This window comes from Zalophus californianus, chromosome 10, assembly GCF_009762305.2.
Source record: "Zalophus californianus isolate mZalCal1 chromosome 10, mZalCal1.pri.v2, whole genome shotgun sequence".
Classification (NCBI taxonomy): Eukaryota; Metazoa; Chordata; class Mammalia; order Carnivora; family Otariidae; genus Zalophus; species Zalophus californianus.
Genome location: NC_045604.1, coordinates 62,113,732 through 62,137,118, shown reverse-complemented (window position 1 = coordinate 62,137,118; position 23,387 = coordinate 62,113,732). Strand labels below are relative to the sequence as shown.

The 23,387-nt window shown below is 41.4% G+C and overlaps 1 protein-coding gene across 1 annotated transcript; it reads left to right on the top strand.

Annotated features, from left to right (window-relative positions):
- The first annotated feature begins 4,844 nt into the window (after positions 1 to 4,844).
- On the top strand, positions 4,845 to 5,548 carry LOC113932587 (splicing factor 3B subunit 5-like). Its single transcript, XM_035722360.1, has one exon. The coding sequence runs from the start codon at positions 4,918 to 4,920 to the stop codon at positions 5,176 to 5,178; it is 261 nt and encodes an 86-aa protein (XP_035578253.1). The 5' UTR covers positions 4,845 to 4,917; the 3' UTR covers positions 5,179 to 5,548.
- The last annotated feature ends 17,839 nt before the right edge of the window (positions 5,549 to 23,387 follow it).

Below are 23,387 nucleotides of genomic sequence, written 5' to 3'. Positions count from 1 at the left end.
CTGCAATAAACATAACATGTATATATCTCTTCGAGTCAATGTTTTATTTTCTTCAGATAAATACCCAGAAATGGAATTGCTAGAATATATGGTAGTTCTATTTTTAATTTTTTAAAGGAACTTACATACTGTTTTCCACAGCAACTGGACTAATTTCCATTCCCAAAAATAGTGCACAAGGATTTCTTTTCCTCCACATCTTTGCCAACACTTGTTATTCCTGTTATTTGACAATAGCCTTTCTAGTAAATGTGAGGTAATATTTCACTGCAATTTTGATGTACACTTTTCTGATGATTAGTAATGTTGGGTTCTTTTTGTGAAATGTCTTTTCAGATTCTTTCCCATTTGTTTAATTGGATTGTTTGGGGATTGTTTTGCTGTTGATTTGTGAGTCCTTCATATATTTTGGATATTGAACCCTTATCAGATACATGATTTGCAAATATTTTCTTCCAGTCTGTAGGTTGCCTTTTCATTTTGTTCTTTCCGTCACTATGCAGAGCTTTTTAGTTTAATGTAGCCTTACTTGTTTATTTTTGCTTTTGTTGCCTTTGCTAATGGTGTCAGTCCAAAAAAATCATCACCAAGACTGATGTCAAGCACTTACCCCCTATGTTTTCTTCTAAAAACTATGGTTTCACGTTCTACAGTCAAGTCTTTAATCTACTTTGAGTTAATGTTTCTATATGGTGTAAGACAGTGGTCCAGTTTCATTCTTTTTTGTTTGGGTATGTATATGTACGTCCAGTTTTTCCAGCACCATTTATTGAAGAGATTATCATTTCCCTGTTGTATCTGCTTGGTTCCTTTGTCACAAATAGAGCATACATGCATGGGCTTATTTCTGGGCTATCAATTCTGTCCCACTGATCTATATGTCTGATCTTATGGCAATATCATACTGCTTTGATTACTATAGCTGTTTGATACAGTTTGAAATGAGGGAGCATGATGCTTCCAGCTTTCTTCTTCTTTCTCAAGATTGCTTTGGCTATTTGGGGTCTTTTATGTATCCACACAAATTTTAGTATTGATTGTTCTATTTCTGTAAAAACTGCCACTTGGATTTTGATAAGGATTGCATTGAATCTGTATATTTCTTTGGGTAATAAGGACATTTTAACAATCTGAATTTTTCTAATCCACGAGCCTGGTATATCTTTCCATTTGTTTCCCTCTTCAATGTCTTTCATCAATGTATTATAGTTTTCAGTGTAAAAGCCTTTCGGTTCCTTGGAAAAAACATTTTTTAAAGGACCTAAAAAAGTGAAAATGACTGGACCTCAGGAACCACTAGAACCAGAGAATAAAACAGCACTCTCTTCATCTCCTTCTCCCCTCTGTTTTGTGCATCACTTTCATTCTTAATTGTCTTCCCCATATTCTGGTTCTTCTAATTCTCTGAGACACATGAGGAAGATGGCCTGTATCAGATCCCTAATTGTATATCTTATCATTCAGACACTCTGTTTAAACTGGCTTATTTCTTTCAGTTCCTGATGAAGGACCCTGATTGGTCATGCCTGGGTCAAATGCTCACAAATGGTCTAAACAATTCTTCCACGTGTCAGGGTCATTGTGAAGAAAAGCAACAACTACTGCAGTTGCCCCTTGAATGTGGGCAGAAACCATTCTTAGAGGAGAGGCTATTTGGCAGAGAATAAATACATAAAAAAATAAAAATTTGTTATATGTCTCTGTATGCACAAGAAAATGTGAAGAATAGTCCTTGAGGTTTCCCTGTGAGCCTAAGGCATAAATGTAAGAGGGGGAAAGATGTTTAAAAAAATACCCCAATACTTGAATGCTACTTCTTGTTCAATTCTTCACAATCTCTGAGGCTGGAGATTTCACTCCTTACTACAAAGAAGCTTGAATGAAACCTGCTCTAATATATAGAACCTTATATCTATGTATGAATTTTGTAAGATCAAGGACCATAACTGTAACTCCAAGTCCTACCATATCCCTAAAAGATAAACTATAAACTTAAGGAAAAAAAGTCTGGAGCAAAAAGATCATATCATTTTGAGTAAAGATCATCAGGATGAAACAACAATTTTAAGTTTAATTTACTAATAATATCAAAAATGTATGCAGTGAAATGTGCACAAAACTACAGGAAGATCAGTGAAAACCCACTATCATGATGGATTTTTTGTTAAAGTAAGCAGATCAAAAATCAGTAAAGATATGGAATATTCAAACAACACATTAAGAAAATGGAACATACATATATAGATACTGTACCGCAAAATTGCTGAATATGTATTCTTTCTAAACACACATAGAATATTTACAAATATTAGCCATATATTGGACCTCAAGTTTAATGTTTCAACAAATTTCAAAAACCTAATATAAATCTTTCCCAATATCTCATTAAAATGAAATCAAATCAGAAATCAGTTGCAAAAATAAAATTCTATTTTGACAATTAAAAAGTGTATCTATAAATAACACATTGGTAAAAGAACAAATCAATGCAAATAAAACCATATTTAAAAGTGAACAAGAATGTGGGTGCCTGGGTGGCTCAGTTGGTTAAGGGTTGGGCTTTTGATATCTGCTCGGGTCATCATCTCAAGGTTGTGGGATGGAGCTAGGGTTGGACTCTGTTCCTCTCCCTCCCTGCCCACCCTTCCCCTTGCTTTCTCTGTCTCACTCTAAAAATGAATAAATAAAAATTTTTTTTTAAATGAACAATAATGAAAATACTGTTATCAATTTGTGTAGGATGTAGAAAAGCAGTATAAAAAAATCCATAGCTTTAAGTGCTTATAACACAAAGGAAGGAAGGATAAAAAGTAATGACATGAGCATTTGACTCAAAGTGGGAACAATAGCAAAATAAATCAAAATTAAAAAGAAAATAAGGATAAATGAAGAAAATAATAGAGAATAAAATTAAAATTAGCGAACAAAACAAAGTTAAAAGTTGATTCTTAAAACAGCCTATGATGACTCTAGTCAAGAATAAAAGAGGATCAGGCGCCTGGGTGGCTCAGTTGGTTAAGCGACTACCTTCGGCTCAGTTCATGATCCTAGAGTCCTGGGACTGAGTCCCGCATCGGGCTCCCTGCTCAGCGGGGAGTCTGCTTCTCCCTCTGACCCTCTTCCCTCTCGTGCTCTCTATCTCTCATTCTCTCTCTCTCAAATAAATAAAAATAAAATCTTTAAAAAAAAAAGAATAAAAGAGGATCTGGGACACCTGGGTGACTCAATTGGTTAAGTGTCTGCCTTCAGCTCAGGTCATGATCTCAGAATCTTGGGATTGCACCCCGCATCCTGCATCAGGCTCCCTGCTTGGCAGTGAGTCAGCTTCTCCCTCTCCTTCTGCCCCTCCCTCTACTCATGCTCTCTCTCTCAAATAAATAAATAAAAATATCTAAAATAAAAAGAATAAGAGAAGATCCACAAGTTAACTGTATTTGGAGTGAAAGGTGATACATAACTATAGAAGTTGCAGACATTAAAAAGGTGGAAGATAATTGTGAACAATTGTATGCCAGTATATTTAAATGAAATGGGTAGACCTTAGAAAAATATAAAACTGACACAAAAAGAAATAGAAACCTTATAAATGCTACAATCTTTAAAGAAATAGAATTAATAGTCAAAAACTGCCCCCCCAAATATCAATCACTATATGGCCTTACCATTGAGGTCCATAATTAAAAATAGGATAATTCTAATCTTGTACAAACTCTTCCAGAGAACATTCCAGAAAAAGAGGAAACCATTCCCCAACTCATTTAACAAAGCTGGACTAATCTCAATCCCAAAACCAAACCTTACCAAACGTGGAAAAGATAAATTACAGACCAGATGAAAAAAAATCATAATAAATTAGCGTATGAAATCCAGCAGTGTATAAAATATATAATGTAATGACATTTGATTTGTAAGAATGTAAAATTTATTAATAATAATTAATTAATTAACCTAGATCACCACATTATCTAAGCAAAGGAAAAAATGAATCTCAATAAATGCAGAAAGATTGCTAGAGATTATTCAACATCTTCTTATGAGTTAAAAATACTCTGTAAAATTATGAACGAGAGGGAAATTCCTTAATGTGATAAAGGGTACATAAAATAAACACAGAGAAAGCATTACATTTAATGGTGAAGTATTGATAACATTTCCATCGAGATCAAGGACCACGCCAGAATGCACACTATCACTTACCAGCATTGAACTCTATACTCTGGGTTCTAGTAGGTACAGTTGGGAAAGGAAAAAAAAAAAAAAAAAAAAGCATAAAAATCAGAAATGATATGATTATGATCAGAGCATCCCAAATAATCTCCAAATGAGTTTTAGAATTAAGAAAATTTGGCAAACAAAAATCATTACATTTCTAAATGCTAGTTAATGAATAGAAAAGAGACTATTTACAGTAGCATCAAAGGTATGAAGTAGCCATGGATAAGTCTCATAAAACATGTGCCTCGGGGCGCCTGGGTAGCTCAGTCGATTAAGTGGCCAACTCTCAGTTTTGGCTCAGGTCGTGATCTCCGGGTCATGAGATCGAGCCCCTTATTGGGCTCCACACTGAGCCCAGAGTCTGCTTAAGATTCTCTCTCTCTCCCCCTCTCCCTCTGTTCCTCCCCCCGCTCGCACACACTCTCTCTCTCTCTCTTTCTCTGTAGGATGAATAAATAAATCTTTTAAAAAATCACATGCCTCACATAAAGATAAAATTCTAACACTTTATTGGATGTCATAATTAAATAAATATGCCATGTTTTTATATAGGAAGACAATATTTTAAAGACATCTCCTCAAATGGGTATATAAATTCAATGCAATGCCACTCAAAACACCAATGAGCTCTCTCCCGCGTGAAAACCTAGGGCAGCTCCTTCTCTGTGGCTTCTGACCTGGGAGCAAAGAGAAAGCGGCGAGATGACTGACCGCTACACCATCCACAGCCAGCTGGAGCACCTGCAGTCCAAGTACATCGGCACGGGCCACGCCGACACCACCAAGTGGGAGTGGCTGGTCAACCAGCACCGCGACTCTTACTGCTCCTACATGGGCCACTTCGACCTTCTCAACTACTTCGCCATTGCGGAGAATGAGAGCAAAGCCCGAGTCCGCTTCAACTTGATGGAGAAGATGCTGCGGCCTTGCGGACCGCCAGCCGACAAGCCGGAGGAGAACTGAGACCCCGGTGCTGTTACTGCTGTGCGGGAGCCTCTTCTGAGTTCCCCCCGTTTGCCGTCATTCCCGCGTGTTCCTTCCCCAAGTGGACCGATTCTCCATTGCTCCCGTTTCTCGTGCCTTCCTTGTACAGAAGTGCTTACCTGGGGGCGTCCCGCCTGACCTGCCTTCCTGTGGACCCTTCGGAACACAGCGTTGGGAGACCATCAGGACCCCCGAGAACTGAGATGGTGGAGACGTCCTAAAGCCAGCAAGAGAGGGGCGGAGGCACTGGAATGAGACGGGATTTGGAAGCTCCTTTTTGGCTAGTTGATTGTCGTCGTTGCTTTTTCCATAAAGTTTAGAAATTTTTCAGTCAAAAAAAAAAAAAAAACAACAACAATGAGTATTTTACGTAGTTCTTTTTGTCCTTAGAATATACCATCAGTGAACATACAGTCAGAATACTGGTTTACAATTTCTGGATTAATGTTTTCTTCTAAGTATTAAAATTTGATATAATTAGTTCATCTGTTTCTGTTGACATGAAATTTTACTGTTTCATAAAACTATTTTTATTTTTTGCTGAATTATTTTTATTTCTTGAATATGTAACATTACACATAGGTCAAAGGCAACAAATACGTTGAAAAATGTGGAGTAAGAGAAGTCTGCGTCTTTCACCTGCACCTGCTGGGTAACTAATTTCATTACTTTCTGGTTTATCTTTCTGTGTTTCCTCTTACGATACTCTGTAAATGCAAAGGGAAAAGAAGCAAATGTCTACCACAGATGACTGAGGAAAGAAATTGTGATATACTCATTCAAAGGAGTATTCTAAGCAGTACAAATGAAGAGACTATAGCAAGACACGTGAGCACAGACTCTCACGGACATACTGAAGGAAGAAGCAGGTAAGTTCACAAGTCAGTAAAACTCAATGTGCATTTAAGGATACATAGATAGGCCATTAAAGGACAGGGGAAAGCAGGGAAATGATGATCACAGATGTCATGGTCATGGTTGTTTTGGGGCTGGAGAAGGAAGGTGGTCAGACTGGTTGCAGATACTAGGGGGCAATGTTCTGTTTGGTGACACAGACAGTGGTTATATGGGTGTTTGCTTTACTTTTTAGTCTTTAGGTACACATTCTTATGCGTGTATATACACACACACACACACACATATGTATATATGACATATTTGTAAGCTAAGAAAAGAATAATAGCCCAAATATGATAATTTGGGTCAAAATAAAGAGATATTTTTATACTAAAAATTAAAATTCAAAGGTTAATATTTTTATAGTCTTTTCCTCTATGATTATTTCTACCATGTATATTTATTGACTTTAACTCCCTGGTTCAGTGTGAAACTTATATTTACTAATATTGAATTGATGAAAAGGGAAATGGAGTTTATTTATGTCTCCTTGTTGTCCACTGGGAAGATAATGAGGCCTGGGTTCTCCTCAGTTGTGGGATAAAGGGGATGACCAAAGTGGTGGATAAAATTGTAAATTTTTGACCATGACATTTAGGACCTGGCTAATCTCATTATTTCCACCAATATACCCAAGACGGGGTAGAAAGATAAGAGGGAAAAAATGTCTTCTCCTTCGGTCATTTTAATTTATAAGCTAACAAATTCATTTTAAGGGAAATAAATCTAGAGATATTCCACATAAGGTAAACAGTCTGTCATTTTTATAGCTCTGGGATGTGGTTTTCATTCTCAGACCCCTATGTCTATCTCCAATGCATCATATTCCAGAAATTTTATTCTCTGAAGGCCCTGAGTCAGCTCGAGTACCTAAATGATCTGATTAGCAGGAAGAGAGACCATGATTTCAGTACAATATGACCTAAACGATAATGCAGCCATCTGGAGTAGGGGACCCTCGTGCTTTTTGGAGATCTATTGCTTATGGCATGAGTACCAACTAAAGGATTAGGCAGAGAAGCCCAGCCCTTTATCTAAGGATGATCGGTACCTGGAGATGCAACCTCCACTGACCCAGCCCCACTGACCGCCTAAGTGCGGTGGTAAGGGGACAGCATTCACTGCAGAGTCCCTGCAGCTCCCCCCCACCCCCGAGCTTCCCTATGGAGTTTGAGGCAGCCTTTGTCTCTATACTTAGAGCAGCCCTCCCTGAACACAGAGAGGGGGCAGGTGACAAGACCCAGCACTTCATAAGCCCATGTCAGGTGTAAAATTGAGGGAACTAACCCCTTCTTTAAAAATTCCTCAAATCCCATTCTCCTATGCTCTCCTCTATTCTTAATTTTTCAAAGTCATTTTATAGCATAGTTCATGTTGTATTTTGACATTCACAGCAACCTTGTTCTCAGTCGGTTCTCATGCAAATGGAAGAGAAGGACCAGGGTGTCTGGAAGCTAGAAGACTTGTATTTGGACGCCTTGGAGCAAAGAGAGAAGAATTTAGGTATATGGTGGAACGTACCTCTCAAAGTGGACTTTCCTTACTTGATGCGAGGATCTGTATCCAATAACTTGAGTTTTGGTTCTAGTTATCCCTAGGCTACAGTTTCACAAGGGGATCCCATTCCTCTCAGCTTCCTTCCCTCCTCTCTTTATCCCGAGAAGGATGGCTGGAGCTGCTACAGCCTTAGATCTGCCTCCTGGCCTTCAAGCCAGGTCTTGTGGAAGAGGGAAAATCAAATCAAACTACCACAGAATCCTCCCTGAGCCCTAAAACCGACCAATTCTGGCATCATTTTTTATCCGTGTGGTCAGTCTGCCTTGGTTCTTCTGGAATGCGTCGGTGTCAGATTGATACATTGGTTGTTTCAGTCATGAACTAGCCCTCCTTGGGTGTGATACATGGTTCTCTGGACCTTGTTTCCACATCTGCAAAATCAATAGCTACCCGGGAGGATTCCCGTGAGTATCACATAAAATCATGGACATAAGAACTTTGCCCAGGAGAGAGCTTTGATAATAGTTACTTTTAGCAGCTCCTATTTGTCTCTCGCCGATTTTTGGTGTAACTGTGCCATAGATATACACCCCCTACAAAGCAGGTGGAGGAGGTTGATGGGTAATAGAGGGACTTGGTGAAGAAGCACAGTGTTTAGAGTTGGAATATCTGGGTCTCAGAACCTTCATCTACAACAGGCTTGGAAAGGGGATGGACTAGATTTCCACTTTCTATAAGGTCAAGAGACCTATAAGTGCTTCTTATCAATGTTTTCTTTCGTTCCCTCACTCGGGTTACTAATCAGTAACCTACTGGCATCAGCAAGGATCTGACTGACCCCTCCATTCCACCAAGAATAATCAGGCAGGGGCTGAGAAACATCTGTACTCCCAGTGAGGAAGAAGTAATGAGTGGGAGTTAGGGTCTGAAATCAGAGCTAAGGCTCACCAGTCAGGTATTCTTTACTGTCTACTGCAGCTACCAGGATTAAAAGTGGAGGGTGGGAGTCCATCACCTTCTGTCTTTCCAATCATTAGAATAATACAAGAGCCAAAGAACAGAAACCAAAACACCCATCATTAGCTCATGAACATTCTAGAGTTGGCCATTAATATATGTAAGTGAATACCTACAAAACCATATGGAGGCCACCATTTTTGTAAATTCTGTTTATACTGATGTTGATTTTAACTTTATATTTCCTTGTCCCTCAAAGCAAATTCTTTTTTTATCCTTTTCTTTTTTTCTTTATCTTTTTTTAATCATGATAAATGTGCTCTATAATCCCCACCCCCTATTTCTCCCAAGCCCCCAATACCTCCCCTCTGGTAACTATCAGTTTGTTCTCTGGGGTTTGTCTCTCTCTTTTTTTTCCTTTGCTTGCCTCAAAGCAGATTCTTATACTAAAGTCGTGACAGATATCTTTTTAGGGAGCAAGAAAATACTCTAGAAGAATTTTTTAAATGTATATGTATTTTCATTCAGGATGAAAAACGGTAATCTTGTTAAAGGAAATGTAGAAACAGCAAAAAACAATGAATCGCTTTGAACCTCAGTGCCCAAACACAATGATCCTTAGCATTTTGATGTCATTCCTTTCGTAGGAAATTTTCTCTTCAATAGTTCTTTCCTGATTAAAGTATCCTAAATCAGTAAAATAACTCAGTAATCTAACTGACAGTATTAGCCATTACTTCCTCTCCCAGTAAATTTTAAATTCCTTTAGGCAAGAACCATATCTTATTCAACTTTCTATTTCTGATTCTTCTGTTTCCCTCAAGGCCTACTGTAGTGCCTGTACCTAGCAAGTATGCAATGAATCCTGCTGAATCATATTTTGCATGAAAATTGTAGAAGACCTAAGAAGCCCTGGGAATAAAAATTCAAGGGTCAAGTGAAAGATGCGTTTGAAATTGACATAATAATAAAGTACCTACACTATTCCCAGGCCATCCTGATTCCAAATAGACACTCAATCCTGGGATTCCTATTTTCTTCCGGGTAAGAGCGTTGCAATTTACCGGGTTCATTCAGAATTTGGACAGACTCCTGTCGTTCAAATCAAGTTGGCCTACAGCAATGGACTTAACGTGAAAGGAACATGCAAAGTAGATTTTTATTAACAAATGCCCTGCTCACTCTCCAAAGGAAGTGGCAGAACTTGTTTTTTGCATGATAAAGAGGATTAACTAAATGAGGGACTGCAGTTAATCTCTGAGTTTGCCCTATTGTCCTGAAGTGTGCTTTTGGAAAATAAAATTGAATGGTCTTGATTTCTCTGGGGTTTTTCAGTGCATCCTTATGCAGTCTGCAAAAGAAGTTCCAAGTGTGGATGAAGTGTGTGTGTGTGTGTGTGTGTGTGTGTGTGTGTGTGTTGTGTGATAGAATGTCCTACTTTCGCCTAAAATTTTTGAACTTTAAAATATTATAATAATGATAATGGTAAACTAGGAAGACATTTTAATAGAATCATGGTATCTTGGGTCCAGTCATCTCATTGATAACCTCCTACCAATATTTGAACATACATAGCATGTGGTTTCTTAGTCTCTGCTAGAATATTTTCAATGTTGGGGAATTTACTACCTCCCCTGCCCCCCAAAAAGTCCATCTTTGGATGTGGAGATTTCTGAAGAGTGTCTCCCTGTGCCTTCTACTCACTGATAACATTTTTAAGGGAGAAAGCTCATGAGTTATGATTGCACATTGAAGTCCTACCTCCGCGGATCCACCTGTCCCTCTGGACTAACCCAGGAGACTTAGACACCAGAGAGTTAGCCGAGGGAATGGCAGATACACATTTGCAGAGTGTCAGAAGAAGATAAAACAGACCCTATAGAACTGTGAGAACAGAACAGAACTAAGTGGGGTGACCCGGGTGTGCGTATGGGGGACCTGCGGAGAGGATTACAGGACAGAAAAGGAAGTAAATTCTCAGGCAGATGAAAGAAGACGTCAATGACCTCCATTTTGACCTCCGTCTGTACCTTCTAATTGATTAACTTCTTCTTTTTCAGCTTATCTCTTAATTCAGGTAAAAGACCTCATGGGAAAAGCATCCCCTGATGGGAACCAAAATGACCCCCTCAAGCATTAGGGACTGCCCTGAGCCAGCAAGACCCCACGTGATTGGCCCCAAGACAATGATCACCTTGACCTTTACTGCCCACCTGCATGTACCCACCAACCTTTGCCCCACACTTTTCTTATATAAACCTAAAAGTATTCTCAGCACTTTGGAGACCATCTTTGAGACTCTAGCCTGCTGCCTTCCCAGTGTCGGCCTCACTGAAATAGATCCCTTTCCCGTTTCACCACCACTGTCTCTGCCTTTGGATTTTGTCAGCGGTGAGTGGCCCCAGCTGGTCTGTTTGGGACCCCTGGAGGCAAGTGCTCTCACCCTCCTGCTCTCTGCTTATGCAGAGGAGCACAAAACATGAACATGAAAAAGATTTTGAATTCAAATTTTGAATGCCGTTGATTTTCTATTGGATCCCTGTAGGAGTGCTGACCACACTGACTCCATCTTGTTCTGGGACACACAATGACCTCCCTCGGGACCACGTGCTCTAGGCCTCCTGGAGGTAATATATGCTCTAACCAGAATAAGAGAAGGCTTGTTCCGAGCCCAGATCATGGGACAGGGACACGGGCCAACCTCAGTGAGCTGGCTGCTCAGAGAAACTTTCTAAAGACAATGCGAACAACAGTTACCATTTATGAGGACATGGGAGAGCTTTACCTACATCATCTCTTTGCATCTTTGCAAGCAACCTCTTAGTTATTTTCACTTTACAGACAAGGAAAATGAGGCTGAGGCAGGTTAATTTGTTGCGAGTAAAACAAATTGGGGTCCCTGGGTGGCTCAGCTGGTTAAGCGTCTGACTCTTGGTTTTCAGCTCAGGTTGTGATCTCTGGGTCGTAAGATGGAGCCCCCATCCTGTAGGCTCCACACTCAGCAGGGAATCTGCTTGAGATTCTCTCTCCCTCTCCCTCTGTCCCTGCCCCCTCTAAAATACATAAAATAAATAAATCTTCAAAAAAAAAAAAGTAAAACAAGTTAGTGACAGAGCTGGGATGCAGACAATATCGTGAGACCCCAGAGCCAGGATCCAAAGTGGGCACCACTCTCCTCCTCGTTGGAGCTGTACAAGCCACGAACAGGTGGTGGTGGAGCGGGTGGTGGCAGTCGACGTGGCGCCTGTGCACTCAGGCTTCTGCTTAGCCTGCTTGTGGACACATGGCACTAAGGTGGCCCAAAGAATATCTCAAGTCAGGGAACAAACAACTAGATAATTGAAATCCATTAGGGGAATAGAAAGATATGAATAAATTTGTTGAGAATCAGCCATATGCCAAGCAGAGTGCTGGGAGCTTAAGACAATAATAAACCGGGGGTGCCTGGGTGGCTCAGTCGGTTAAGAGTCTGCCTTCAGCTCAGGTCATGGCCCCGGAGTCCCTGGATCGAGTCCCACCCTCTCCCTCTGCTGTTCCCCCTGCTTGTGCTCACTCTCTCTCTCTCTCTCTCTCTCTGTGTGTCAAATAAATAAAATCTTTAATTTATTTTTTAAAAAGCAATAATAAACTGTATATTGGATATAATAAGCTACCTAATAAACTCTCTTTTGAAAACTAAAAATTGCCAGTTAGAAGACCTATCATGAAAGAATTTTTTTAATTCAATGTGTACATGGACCTCACTCTAATTACATGTCCTTAATATATTTATCAAATTAATAATGGTTGGGTAAAGCTTTCAAAAAAAAAAAGGTGAAAAGAAGGCTAAGGTTAGCACTAATTATGAGCACAGACCAGGATCCTATGCTAGTGTGGCTGGAATATAAAATGAATACGCCACAGCTGCCCACCCCTCACACACACACACCAGACAGACATGCACCCGCATCTACAGAAAAGATGGCGTCAGCCAAGTGTCCCCCGTGAGCGCACAGATGAGGAAGTAAAAGAGAGAAGCGGGATTTATATAAAGGAAGGGACTAGAAGGAGTTATTTCCCAGTCCTTGATTTTCAAGGCTCAGCTTTGCTAAACTGGAAAAAAAAAGTCCTTTTGTTCTTGCACGTAAAACAAGTCCCAAACTACCCACTATGGTGACTAACAATGACTGAGCTGGGATGTGCTTTGGGAGGCAACTGTGAAGACACACAGCTTGCACTTCTTTCCAGTAGGGTTTACAGTGAGGGAGCTGCTCACCGAGCTTCAGACAAAGCGCTCGTGTGACATCAGATTTACCTTTACTGATAAACCTCAATGTGGGTCCCCTGTGGCCTCCACACCATCACCTGCCCTCAGCCTTCCTAGTGTTTCCCTCCAAAGACAATACGCCTAACTCTTGGGAGCCGAATGCAATTGTGTGGGGTATTTTTTGTTTGTTTGTCTATTTGTTTGTTTTTGCACATAATTCTTCCAGCACTGGTGAATTCTGATTGATCTGTTTTCGGCCATTCTATCTGGAAGTTCTGGTCTTTTGTCTTTATTATTTCCAAAGGCCATCAGCTTTTCATTTAAGAAAGCTACATGCTTGGAGTCCAGGGGCATTGCTGAAGACTGTAAATGTATTACATGCTAAAAGAAGAGTGGGGTGTCTGTGACTCACTGAGTTTCTCTTCCAAGAAAATGGAAATGATGAAAACCAAGGTGCAAATAGTCTGGAGATAAATGAGCAACCAAGTGACACAGGGTCTTGAGGAAAGCACCTCGGTGTACACACAGGAATGGGAGCCCCTCTGTGATGCCTCCCACCAGCTCTCAGGAGGCAAAGGGGACACTGGTTTCAATGATTACATTTCCTCCTGTCTTGTACAGATTCCTCTGCACAGGGACAGACAAACTACTTAATACCCTTATGAACAGGATAATATCCCAGAGTCTGTCTTCCTCTTGTTGGTTTTCTTTTTCTTTTTCCTGTTCCTTTTTTTTTTTTTTATTTTTTGGATAGAGAGAGAGCTGGGGGATGGTGGGGAGAGGCAGAGGGAGAGAGAGAGAATCTCAAGCAGACTCCCCGCTGAGCACAGAGCCCCATGTGGGGCTTGATCTCAGGATCCTGAGATCATGACCTGAGTGGAAATCAAGAGTTGGACACTCAACTTACTGAGCCACCCAGGCACCCCTCTTGTTCATTTTCATTGGGAGCAAATCTTTTTTTTTTTTTTAAGGATTTTATTTATTTGTTAGAGAGAGAGAGAGAAAGAGCGAGAGAGAGAGAGCATAAGCAGGGGGAGATGCTGAGGGAGAAGGAGAAGCAGGCTCCCCACTGAGCAGGAAGCCTGATGTGGGGCTCGATCCCAGGACCCAGGATCATGACCTGAGCCGAAGGCAGACACCAAACTGACTGAGCCACCCAGGCACCCCAAGAGCAAATCTTTTAAACAGATAAATAACAGGCTAGATTTCAGCCTCATCTATGCAAGACATGAACTAATATTTTGATGACATAGGATTGTTGCATTATAATGAAGTAAGAAAATGAGCCACATTTATCTCTTCTCCTACTTGCAGTGGTGTCTGGTGAACATTTGACAGCCAGTTCTCGGAGGGAGGAGATGGGGGCTGGGGGGCCCTGATCTGATGTGTTTCCATGATGTAAATACTCCCATCATTGTTGACTTTGAGTCACCAACCTGAAGTCACTGCACATGGATTTGGATTTGGGAAGCTATGGGCACAGCTGGTGCTTACTACCTGCGGAAACCCAGGCTCGCCCCAAATGGAGTGCATCAGATCCTACAAGTAAAATTTAGCCCTGGAGTTAGAGCTCAAACATTCTTCCCAACTGAGTCCTGATTTGGCGGATGTCCTATTGCATTCAAACTAAGACAAGTAGTTACTTACTATGATATCATCACAGTGAGTATCAGATTTCTGATAAATACTTTCTGTCCAAGGGGACTATCATCACACTCTGGCTCTAAAAATAAGTGCTACCACTTAAGGCTGACTTCACACTGCCTGTTTTCACACACTGCTCTGTGCTTTCCTGGCAAGTCAGAAAACTAGATGCTTTTTGTAGCCTTATTTGGTAAATGATGGTAATTTCTCGGGTGTCATTTGTATTCTCCAGGGCACTCTGGGAAGGGAGTAACGTAATCTAGCAGGGAATCCCTTTTGAAGTCTTTTTACCTGAGGATTTGTGTTGAGTCTCTCAAAATCACTTCATCCCCTTTTCCCTGGATAGTGTGCCCATGGAGTCAAATTGCTTCACCAGAAGATTTGCAGAAAGAGATGAGGGGATAGGCACAGGGAAAGGAAAGAAACAATTTATAAATGAAAGGAAAGAAGAGCTTCAAAAATTATTCTAAATTCTAAGCGTGGGACTTGAAGGAAACAATGAAAGTCTTGAGATTTAATATCCACAGATTCCTGGATTCATTCTAATAATCCAAAAAAAGGAAAGGGGGAGGAATGGGGGAGGGAAGAAGAGAGGGAGGAAAGGAGGAAGGGAGGAAGGAAGGAAGGAAGGATGAGAGAGTGAGTATCTTTCAAGAGATAAGCTTGTACCAGGCACACGATCTTGTTGTCTTTTCCCTATAATCAGTCGGCAGCCACCCTAATCCCCTGAGCTATTTCTAGGAAGTAGAAACAAAATCTATCACTCCCTCTGGTCACCATAGCATAATGTGCAACGTCACAGGATATCAGTCATGGAATCCCGTCTGCTCTTCCCACCCTTTTCCCTCTTCCCCTCCTCCTGCAGGTTTTACCTCCCCTGGGGAACAGGATGTGCACCAGGAACTTCATCTTCACAGTGAGTCATGATTTATGCAACTAGACAAAATGGAAGTATTGTGCTCTCTACCGGTGCCACCAGCTGTGGACCTTCCTTTTGCACTCTGCTTCAGCATGCTCCATTTCATGATGGTTTTCTTGTTTCTTAGCTCTCACAGTATAAGAGGTACAACAGCGTGGCACATCAAGGGAGTGAACGCTCTGCCCAGTGCACTCCCTGTCCTGAGAGAAAGGAGGTGGCACAGGCAGAGGAGAAGATTTGTGGCCAGGGGCCAGGGCCCCGAGGTTCTCAGTGTCTTTGTAAGTTAGTGATATCATTATGTTCCTCGATTCTCCAGCACATTCTGAGGCAAGAAACTTCATAGTCTTGCATCTGCTATGTCTATAAGTAGAAATAGAATAGACACTTTACCTACCGGCTATTGGGTATATTCTTCTTTTATTTTTAAGATTTTATTTATTTATTTGAGAGAGAGAGAACAAGCAGGGGGAGGAGCAGAGGCAGAGGGAGAGAGAGAATCTCCAGTGGACTCTGCACTGAGCATGGAGCCCGTTGTGGGGCTCGATTTCACAACCCTGAGATCATGACCTGAGCTGAAACCGAGTCGGATGCCCAACTGAATGAGCCACCCAGGCGCCCTGGGTATATTCTTGATTTAGCTCATTGATTGCAGCCCACAGGAACAATAAAAATCCTCTCCTCTAAGCGCACAAGAGGCAATATTCATTATACTTTCTCTTCCTGGCCAGTTCATACTTTGAAGAACTATAATAGGACATAGACCACTTTAAGGTAGAGGCAGAGGAGAGAATTTCCACATCTTTTTTTTAGTGCTTTCCTATGCCTTCAAGCACCAAGAGATCTGTGGGATCTTGCACAGAGAAACTGCTCAGTAAAAATTTATTTCCTAAAGAAATGAATAAAGGAATGCTGAGTGATACAGTGCTCCAGCTTCACCACCTGGATCAATCAGTTGGCTATCACACACAGAGATTTCTTCTTCTTCTTTGTGCTAGAAGAACAGAAAGAAAATGGGATCTGCTTTTCTATGACTTCTAGATAGTGGTTATTACTTGACTGTGATCAATACTTGTCACTAGAGTTGCTTGTTGGTTTTGTCTTTTGAGAACTAGGGGTATTTGGCAAGCAAAAGTCAATTAATTGTTTCTTGACCCTACCAATATGTTAATCTGGCTGGGCTGTGCACACCTTCTCCTTACTTTGCCATTTGTTATTTCCTGGTGACCAAGGAAATGAATGGATCAATAAAAACCCCTGTGCGTTTGTGAGTGAGGCTGATGTAACAAAAGGAAGCTTCAGTCAACAGGATGAATCCCTCTTGCTGCTGGATGAGAGACAAGCTACAATAAGGGAGAGACCAGGTTTCTCCTGCTTGGTCTTGGATTCTCTGTGACTCTCCATGGATGGCGTCAGTGGCAGTCAGACGTTCTGTCCAGTGGCACATGGTGGAGCTAGTTGCCCCTCCATATTCTGCCCCACAATTCATTTATTATTATTGGGAAGGGATTTTCCAGAACATCTTACCGAGCTACCCAGTTGTGTACCGTGGAATGTGTATAAAAGCCATCTTGAAATCTAAAGTACTATTCCAAGGCATGGTGTTATTATCCACACTATTTTTTAAAGGTTCTATTTATTTATTTTAGAAAGAGAGACAGAAAGGGGGATGGAGGGCAGAGGGAGAGAGAAACTTAAGCAAACTACATGCTGAGCACAGAGCCCAAGGCGGAGCTCCATCTCACGAGCCTGAGATCATGATCTGAGCTGAAAGCAAGAGTCAGAAGCCCAATCGGCTGCCCCACCTAGGTGCCCCTATCCACCCTATTTCTAATGATGGGTACAATACAATATGTCTTGTACTTCATTTAAGGCCTTTTCTCTTCTGATACGTAGATGACGCTGTCCAGTATCTTCCCTGACTTGACACCTGCTTAAGGCAGAAGACTAAGATGCAACACCGTAGGTGTTCTTAACACACTGAAGCACAGAGTGTGAATTGGACTGAGTCTCTGCCACGTCCCTGGAGGAATTATTAGACTAAAGTGATGACCACGAAACACAGGTGCTCCCCGGTAAGAGTAACAGGCACTCGGTATTCATAGCCATGGCCACCCTTACTTGCTAGTGGATCCACACTCCCACTAGTATATTTTAAGATTTATGTATCAGAACAAGTTTATGGTGTTGATTATACTACCCCTGTACGGACTGTGTAACCTTGTGAAAATTGGCTGACACGACCCGGGAGAGTTCGGAATGCATCTCAACCGCTCTCCAAATGCGTAAGTGAAGGCAGGCCCAGATGGCTGGGGGCAAATCATCAGGGGAAAAGAAAACGTAAATATCTTTCATCAGGGAAGCGGTTCAGGTTCTCATTTTCAAAGTGTGATATGTAAAAATAAAAGGATGTTATCTGGAAGAGATAGGAAGGTAGACGTACTCAATTATATGGATTACGCGGTCCCCATCTTCTAACATCTCTCTGGTCTTCCTGTCACAGAAGAGATGGGCTCCTGGTCTCTGCCCCACTGGGGATGCCCCTGGGACTGTCACCTTTCCTGTGGCTTGCCACGAGTTGTCTAGAATCAAGCATTTCCTAGCCAGTAAATGAAAGCATTCCTTAGTAGATTCAAGCAAAAATGGAAAACACAACAAGAAGGAGACTGTGGAGGAGAATGGGAACAGAATTGTGTGGGAGCAAACATACCTATGCCACACAAAGTCCAAGCTCCTCATTTTGTTCAGCTGAGAATATCACTATCGGAACATTTGGACATAAACTGTAGAAAAGCAGACACGGATGTTTTTTGTCTGTATTGAGTTAATGGGTCATAAGAAAATGAAACCATTTGAGATACATAAAATAAAAATTAGATAGGGATTAATTCCCAAACCCTTACTCAAGGCCAGTGGTTGGCTGACGTGTGATGTTTGTAGGAACTTCTATCAGACCTAGGCGTTAAGCAAATGAGCAATTTGGGACAGTCTTTGACAGCTGGGGTCCTTTCTAAATCCAGTAAGTGATGACATGGTGCAGATGGAGTATATTCGGCACAGAGCATTTGGATCATGCATTATCAGTCACTATTTTGGCAAGATCCTGTTGGTCAAGACATATAACATCAGTCTTGGCAGGGACAGTACTTGGTAGAAAATCTGCCTGTGGGGCTATACTTTCCCTACTTACTCATCATCCGGCCTTCTTTCCTTCTTTGGGTGACCTTTAAACACTCCACTTGTCTTGGAACCAAAGAGGGCTTTCAGGCCGATGTGGGCAGATAAATGAGAAGCAGTCTAATGAGACTGCATGCAAAAGACTGCCTTAATGTCTTAGAATGTTACCAGAGACCTTGAACCTAATGCCACAGATGCCAGTGGCCCCTTAGGTACCAGACTGGCCTTGCAACAGCCTACTTCAAAGCCAGTCCTTCCAGAATAACCCATCACTTCCTTCTACACTCGATCAGAAAAGGCCGATAATTCATTAAGAGGTTAAAGAGGCCAGTTGGTGAGGACTCATCAGCGAAAGGGCCATTTTCACCAGCCATCTCAAGCTAAGGGAGGAGTCTTCCAGAGAGCCAGCTTGGGAACTTGAGGGGTAACCCCTGGAGTCTGGGGGACACTGGCCCTAGTACCCCATTCCTTCCTGGGAAAACCTAGAGATGGAAGGTCATGCCTTTCTCTTGAAGAACACAAAGTCAGGGCTACACTGAAAAAAAAAATCTGGAGTCAAGAACAAAGATGTCTGATCTTATGAGAGTGAGGGTTTTCTGGCATCAGGCACCTTTGAAAGATGCCTTCTTGGAAGGTAAAGTAGCCCAGCAGACGGTTGGACCTGACCACCTGGTCAGGAAGACCTTTCTCCCCTTTCCCCTGGTTTCCTGTGGTGGGTGCTGTGCTATGTTATGGGGACCTCTCTTCAGAGAAAAAACATGTTCCCAGCTTTCAAGAGTGCTGCCTGAAGGTGGCCTTCGCCTGTCAGCTTTCTTTGGGGATGGCCTCCTCGGAAGAAAACTGCCTTGCCGGAGGTCACAACTTTCCCAGGGGAACAGCCCACCCAGTGACTGAGCAATGTGAGGCACAAGTGAATTCCCAGACCCTCGCTCCAGCTCCGGCCAACTCTGAAGGGACAACCAACTTCACAGCTCTCCAAGGGGCCATCTGGAGCCTTCCTTTGGATTGATCTGCTCCCTTTGCCCCCTCCCTTCCAGAGCTGGTGATTCTTTTTTTTTTTTTATTGTTATGTTAATCACCATATATTACATCATTTGTTTTGGTGTAGTGTTCCGTGATTCATTGTTTGTTCATAACACCCAGTGCTCCATGCAGAATGTGCCCTCTTTAATACCCATCACCAGGCTAACCCATCCCCCTACCCTCCTCCCCTCTAGAACCCTCAGTTTGTTTTTCAGAGTCCATCATCTCTCCTGGTTCGTCTCCCCCTCTGACTTACTCCCCTTCATTCTTCCTCTCCTGCTATCTTCTTCTTTTTCTTTTTTCTTAAAATATGTTGCGTTATTTGTTTCAGAAGTACAGATCTGTGATTCAACAGTCTTGCACAATTCACAGCGCTCACCGTCAGAGCTGGTGATTCTTCCAAGCATTCCCTGTCCATGAAGCTGTGTCTCAGAGTCGGCTTCCTGGGGAAACTGCAACACTTCTCATCTGGTGCCCGACCCAGAGGGGCCATGAGCAGCAATTAGCAAGTGGTGGAGCAGATAAACTGCCACCTTCTGACACTTTGGGTTTCGGGGGCGGGGTTGGGGGGGAAGGCACAGGATCTTCCAACTGCATGCATTTGGAATTATAGGATTCCCAGAGGGAATCTTCTTAAAATTAAAAAAAAAAAAAAGACAAAACAAACAAACAAAAAAAACCCTCTCTATGAAACATGCCAGAAGTGTCCTCCATGAGCCAGGGAAGCGGTCCCCAGCCTGAGTTTAACAGGGGGGAAAGGGCACTGCTGCTTTCTGCTACTTAATGAATGGATTAGAGTAAAATATATGATGAGACCCTGGGTTTTGAAATCAGTCCTGTGTTGGATTTCCAGTTCTGACACTTAGTTTATGCGACCATGAGCAGTCACTTACACTCGGAGCCACAGTTGATGAAATGGAGATGATAGGACATCATTGTAGGGATTAAATGAGAGGCGCAGCTCGCAAAGCTCCTAGCAAAGCCCTAGCCTGGAGTGAGCATTCAAATTTGCTCTCTTGCGCAGCTTCTGTGGTTTCCGCTCGTGCAAAAATCTCTTGGGGAAGTCTGGAGAGCAATGCCTCAGGCCAGGCTCTGCCTCTTCGCACGTGTGAGTTGCGACAGGGTGAATCATAAAGAGTTTATATAAATCACACACCATTTTATTTCCCATAATAAAACTGTAAATGGAAGCAATGATTCTTTGCAATTTCAATTGGCTTGTTGCAATTGTATCTCTTTCTAAACTGTTTCACGACAGTTTACATTCCATACTAGACTCAGTTATCAGCAAAACCAATTTTTTTTCTACATTTGCTAGGCAGATGGTTACCAACCACTGATACCTGATTTTGTTAACTTGTTTCTAGCCTCCACTCCCTTTCCTTCTGAGTTCTTGGTCTGGAGATGCGTGAATCCTCCTGTCTCTCCAGCACACTAAGGGACCCCTGGGCCAGGTTTTCTAGTTAAAACTTGTTCTGACTTCTGTGGTTTTGCCTGCCCCCCTTCACTATGGGTCCTCTGCTAGAACTTAGATCCTACCTCATTCATTACTTGCAGGTAGTAGGTACATGCTGCCAACTCTGAGAAGTGTAAGTCAGGGAGCTTCCTTCATGGAGAATCTAAAAGTTTTGATTGCCTTTCCATCATGGTGTATACATTGGCTTTGAGATCCTCTGTCAAAACTTTAGGAAGTGTATATGTTCAGGGGGTAACTGTAGATTTTAGCTAATAGTCTATAATAATTCAATTTTTTCCTGTCAATAAAATTCTAGGTACACAATCTTGGGAATAATCCTAAATATATTGATAGTTTATTGTATTAGAATTGTAGCTTATGCATCTAAAGTAGTCAAATAAGTAACTGGACAATTTGCTAATAGCATTGGAAGGGGAGAAGTTATATGCACCTGTTACTGTGATGTTAAATATAACATATTCCTCCATGTCCATTCATAATAAAGAGACTGAAGCCTACAGTGTTTACATTATCATTCTGAGGCTGGGAGTAACACCAAATTATAACCCTAGGTTCAGGTGAGTAGCAGACCCAGCCAGTTGCCCTGAGCATGCATCTCCACCTCGATACCTTAGCTACATCAAATAAATTAGTATCTCTCTTATATTTTATCTTTAACTCTGTTAAACAACTCTAAGAACCAGCTTCCTGCCTACAACCTACTGGCTTTTTCCAACCGCTTAGACCTGCCTTCCCGAACCAGGCTCTGGTCCCCAAATGCTGGTAATGTGTATTTTTCCAATTTTTCCTTTTCATTTTTATAAAATGCTGCCTCATTTGGGAACTACTTTTTCAGCATTTATTTTCTTGACGTTTGATCAGAATCTTATGGTATTTGTGGTTTTTCATTAGAGTTTGTCTACTTTTTCAGATCGCAAATTCATTTATAAGAAGGTTTATGATTTCTCAGAATCTTGAAGCCCCACGTGCTTATCAAATTGTGAGTATGCACTAGAAACTTGATACGAGTTTGTGAAGTTGAAACTCTGAGTTCAATTTAGCAAAGTCAAACTGTCTCCCTGCTAATTTCATCTAAGTGTGTAACCCTATTTTCTGTTGAGAATCTTATCTGCATCTGGGCCATTTTCTCTGGTACCTTCCTCTGCCCCTCCCCGCAGCTCACCCTCCACCCCGCCCCCCCACCTGTAGCTATAGCACAGCACCCGCCAGTCTGCTTCTCCAGCCAGATCAAGCTGAAATCATTTTAAATCTTGTTTTGCTTTATTTGTCTTGTGTCGCCATGGCCAAGCACGCACCAACTGCTAAAATCAGTGCTTTTGGAAAGAACAGGGTCTTGAGCATACTCAGAGTAGAAATGTTAAAAGAGGGAAATGGGAGATATTTAATGTGCCCCCATCCGTCCTTGTAGATCAGTTTAATAGTTTTTATAACTTGAAACCAATCCATCAGGTTGACATGCTGACAGGCGATCTTGGTTTATGACAGATTAACTAATTCTGCATCTATTATTTATATTCTGCCTACACTGAAAAAAGCCATTAGTAGAAAACAAAGACCAGAAAAATAACATCATTAAGACAAGGGCAAAAAACTAGAACCACATAATCGGAAGGGAGAAGGACATCATTGGCCTAGAAAACCTAACACCAGTGAAAGCTCTAGCAACTGAGCATAAAAATTAGCTCTGAGCTTTCTGAATTTTATTGTTAGGAACTGACTATGGTATGCCCTACCTTCAAAAGATACTGTGTAATGCACATAAGCTAACAACAGGAACGTGGGCAAGCACTGAGATGGTACATGTTGGCTTATATTTGTTTAAGTGATTTACAACAAATATTATTCTGATTGTCAGGAATACAAGATCTAAAGAGTCAGCAAATTCCTTCTTAGCACCAGTGAACAAATGGAAAATGTCAGAGGTATCTAAATAGTTTTATGATATTTACTAATTCAATATTGTTGGTCTCATAACAACATTGGTTCCTAAAATGAACAAAAAGTAAGAGAAAACCATGACCACTACCAAGGTCGTATAAAAATATAGGAAACCACACAGAGTCTATCCTTTATGGGTGCCCAAATGCAGTAAATACACATCATTCTCACATCCCTTAATTTAAGGTTAGATTTCAGTTTTATGAATCTAGGGATGAGTAAGAATTATGGTGTAGCTTACATTATCATTAGATACATCCTTTTTTACAGTTGAGTTGGATGTACTTTATAAAGAATACCACGACACACATAGATTGTCCCAGGTCATCATGGTGGAATTTAGACTACCAGGGTGATTTTGAAGCATTAATTCACAGTCTGAAGACTGAGGGCATGAAGGTCAAATGAAATGACAA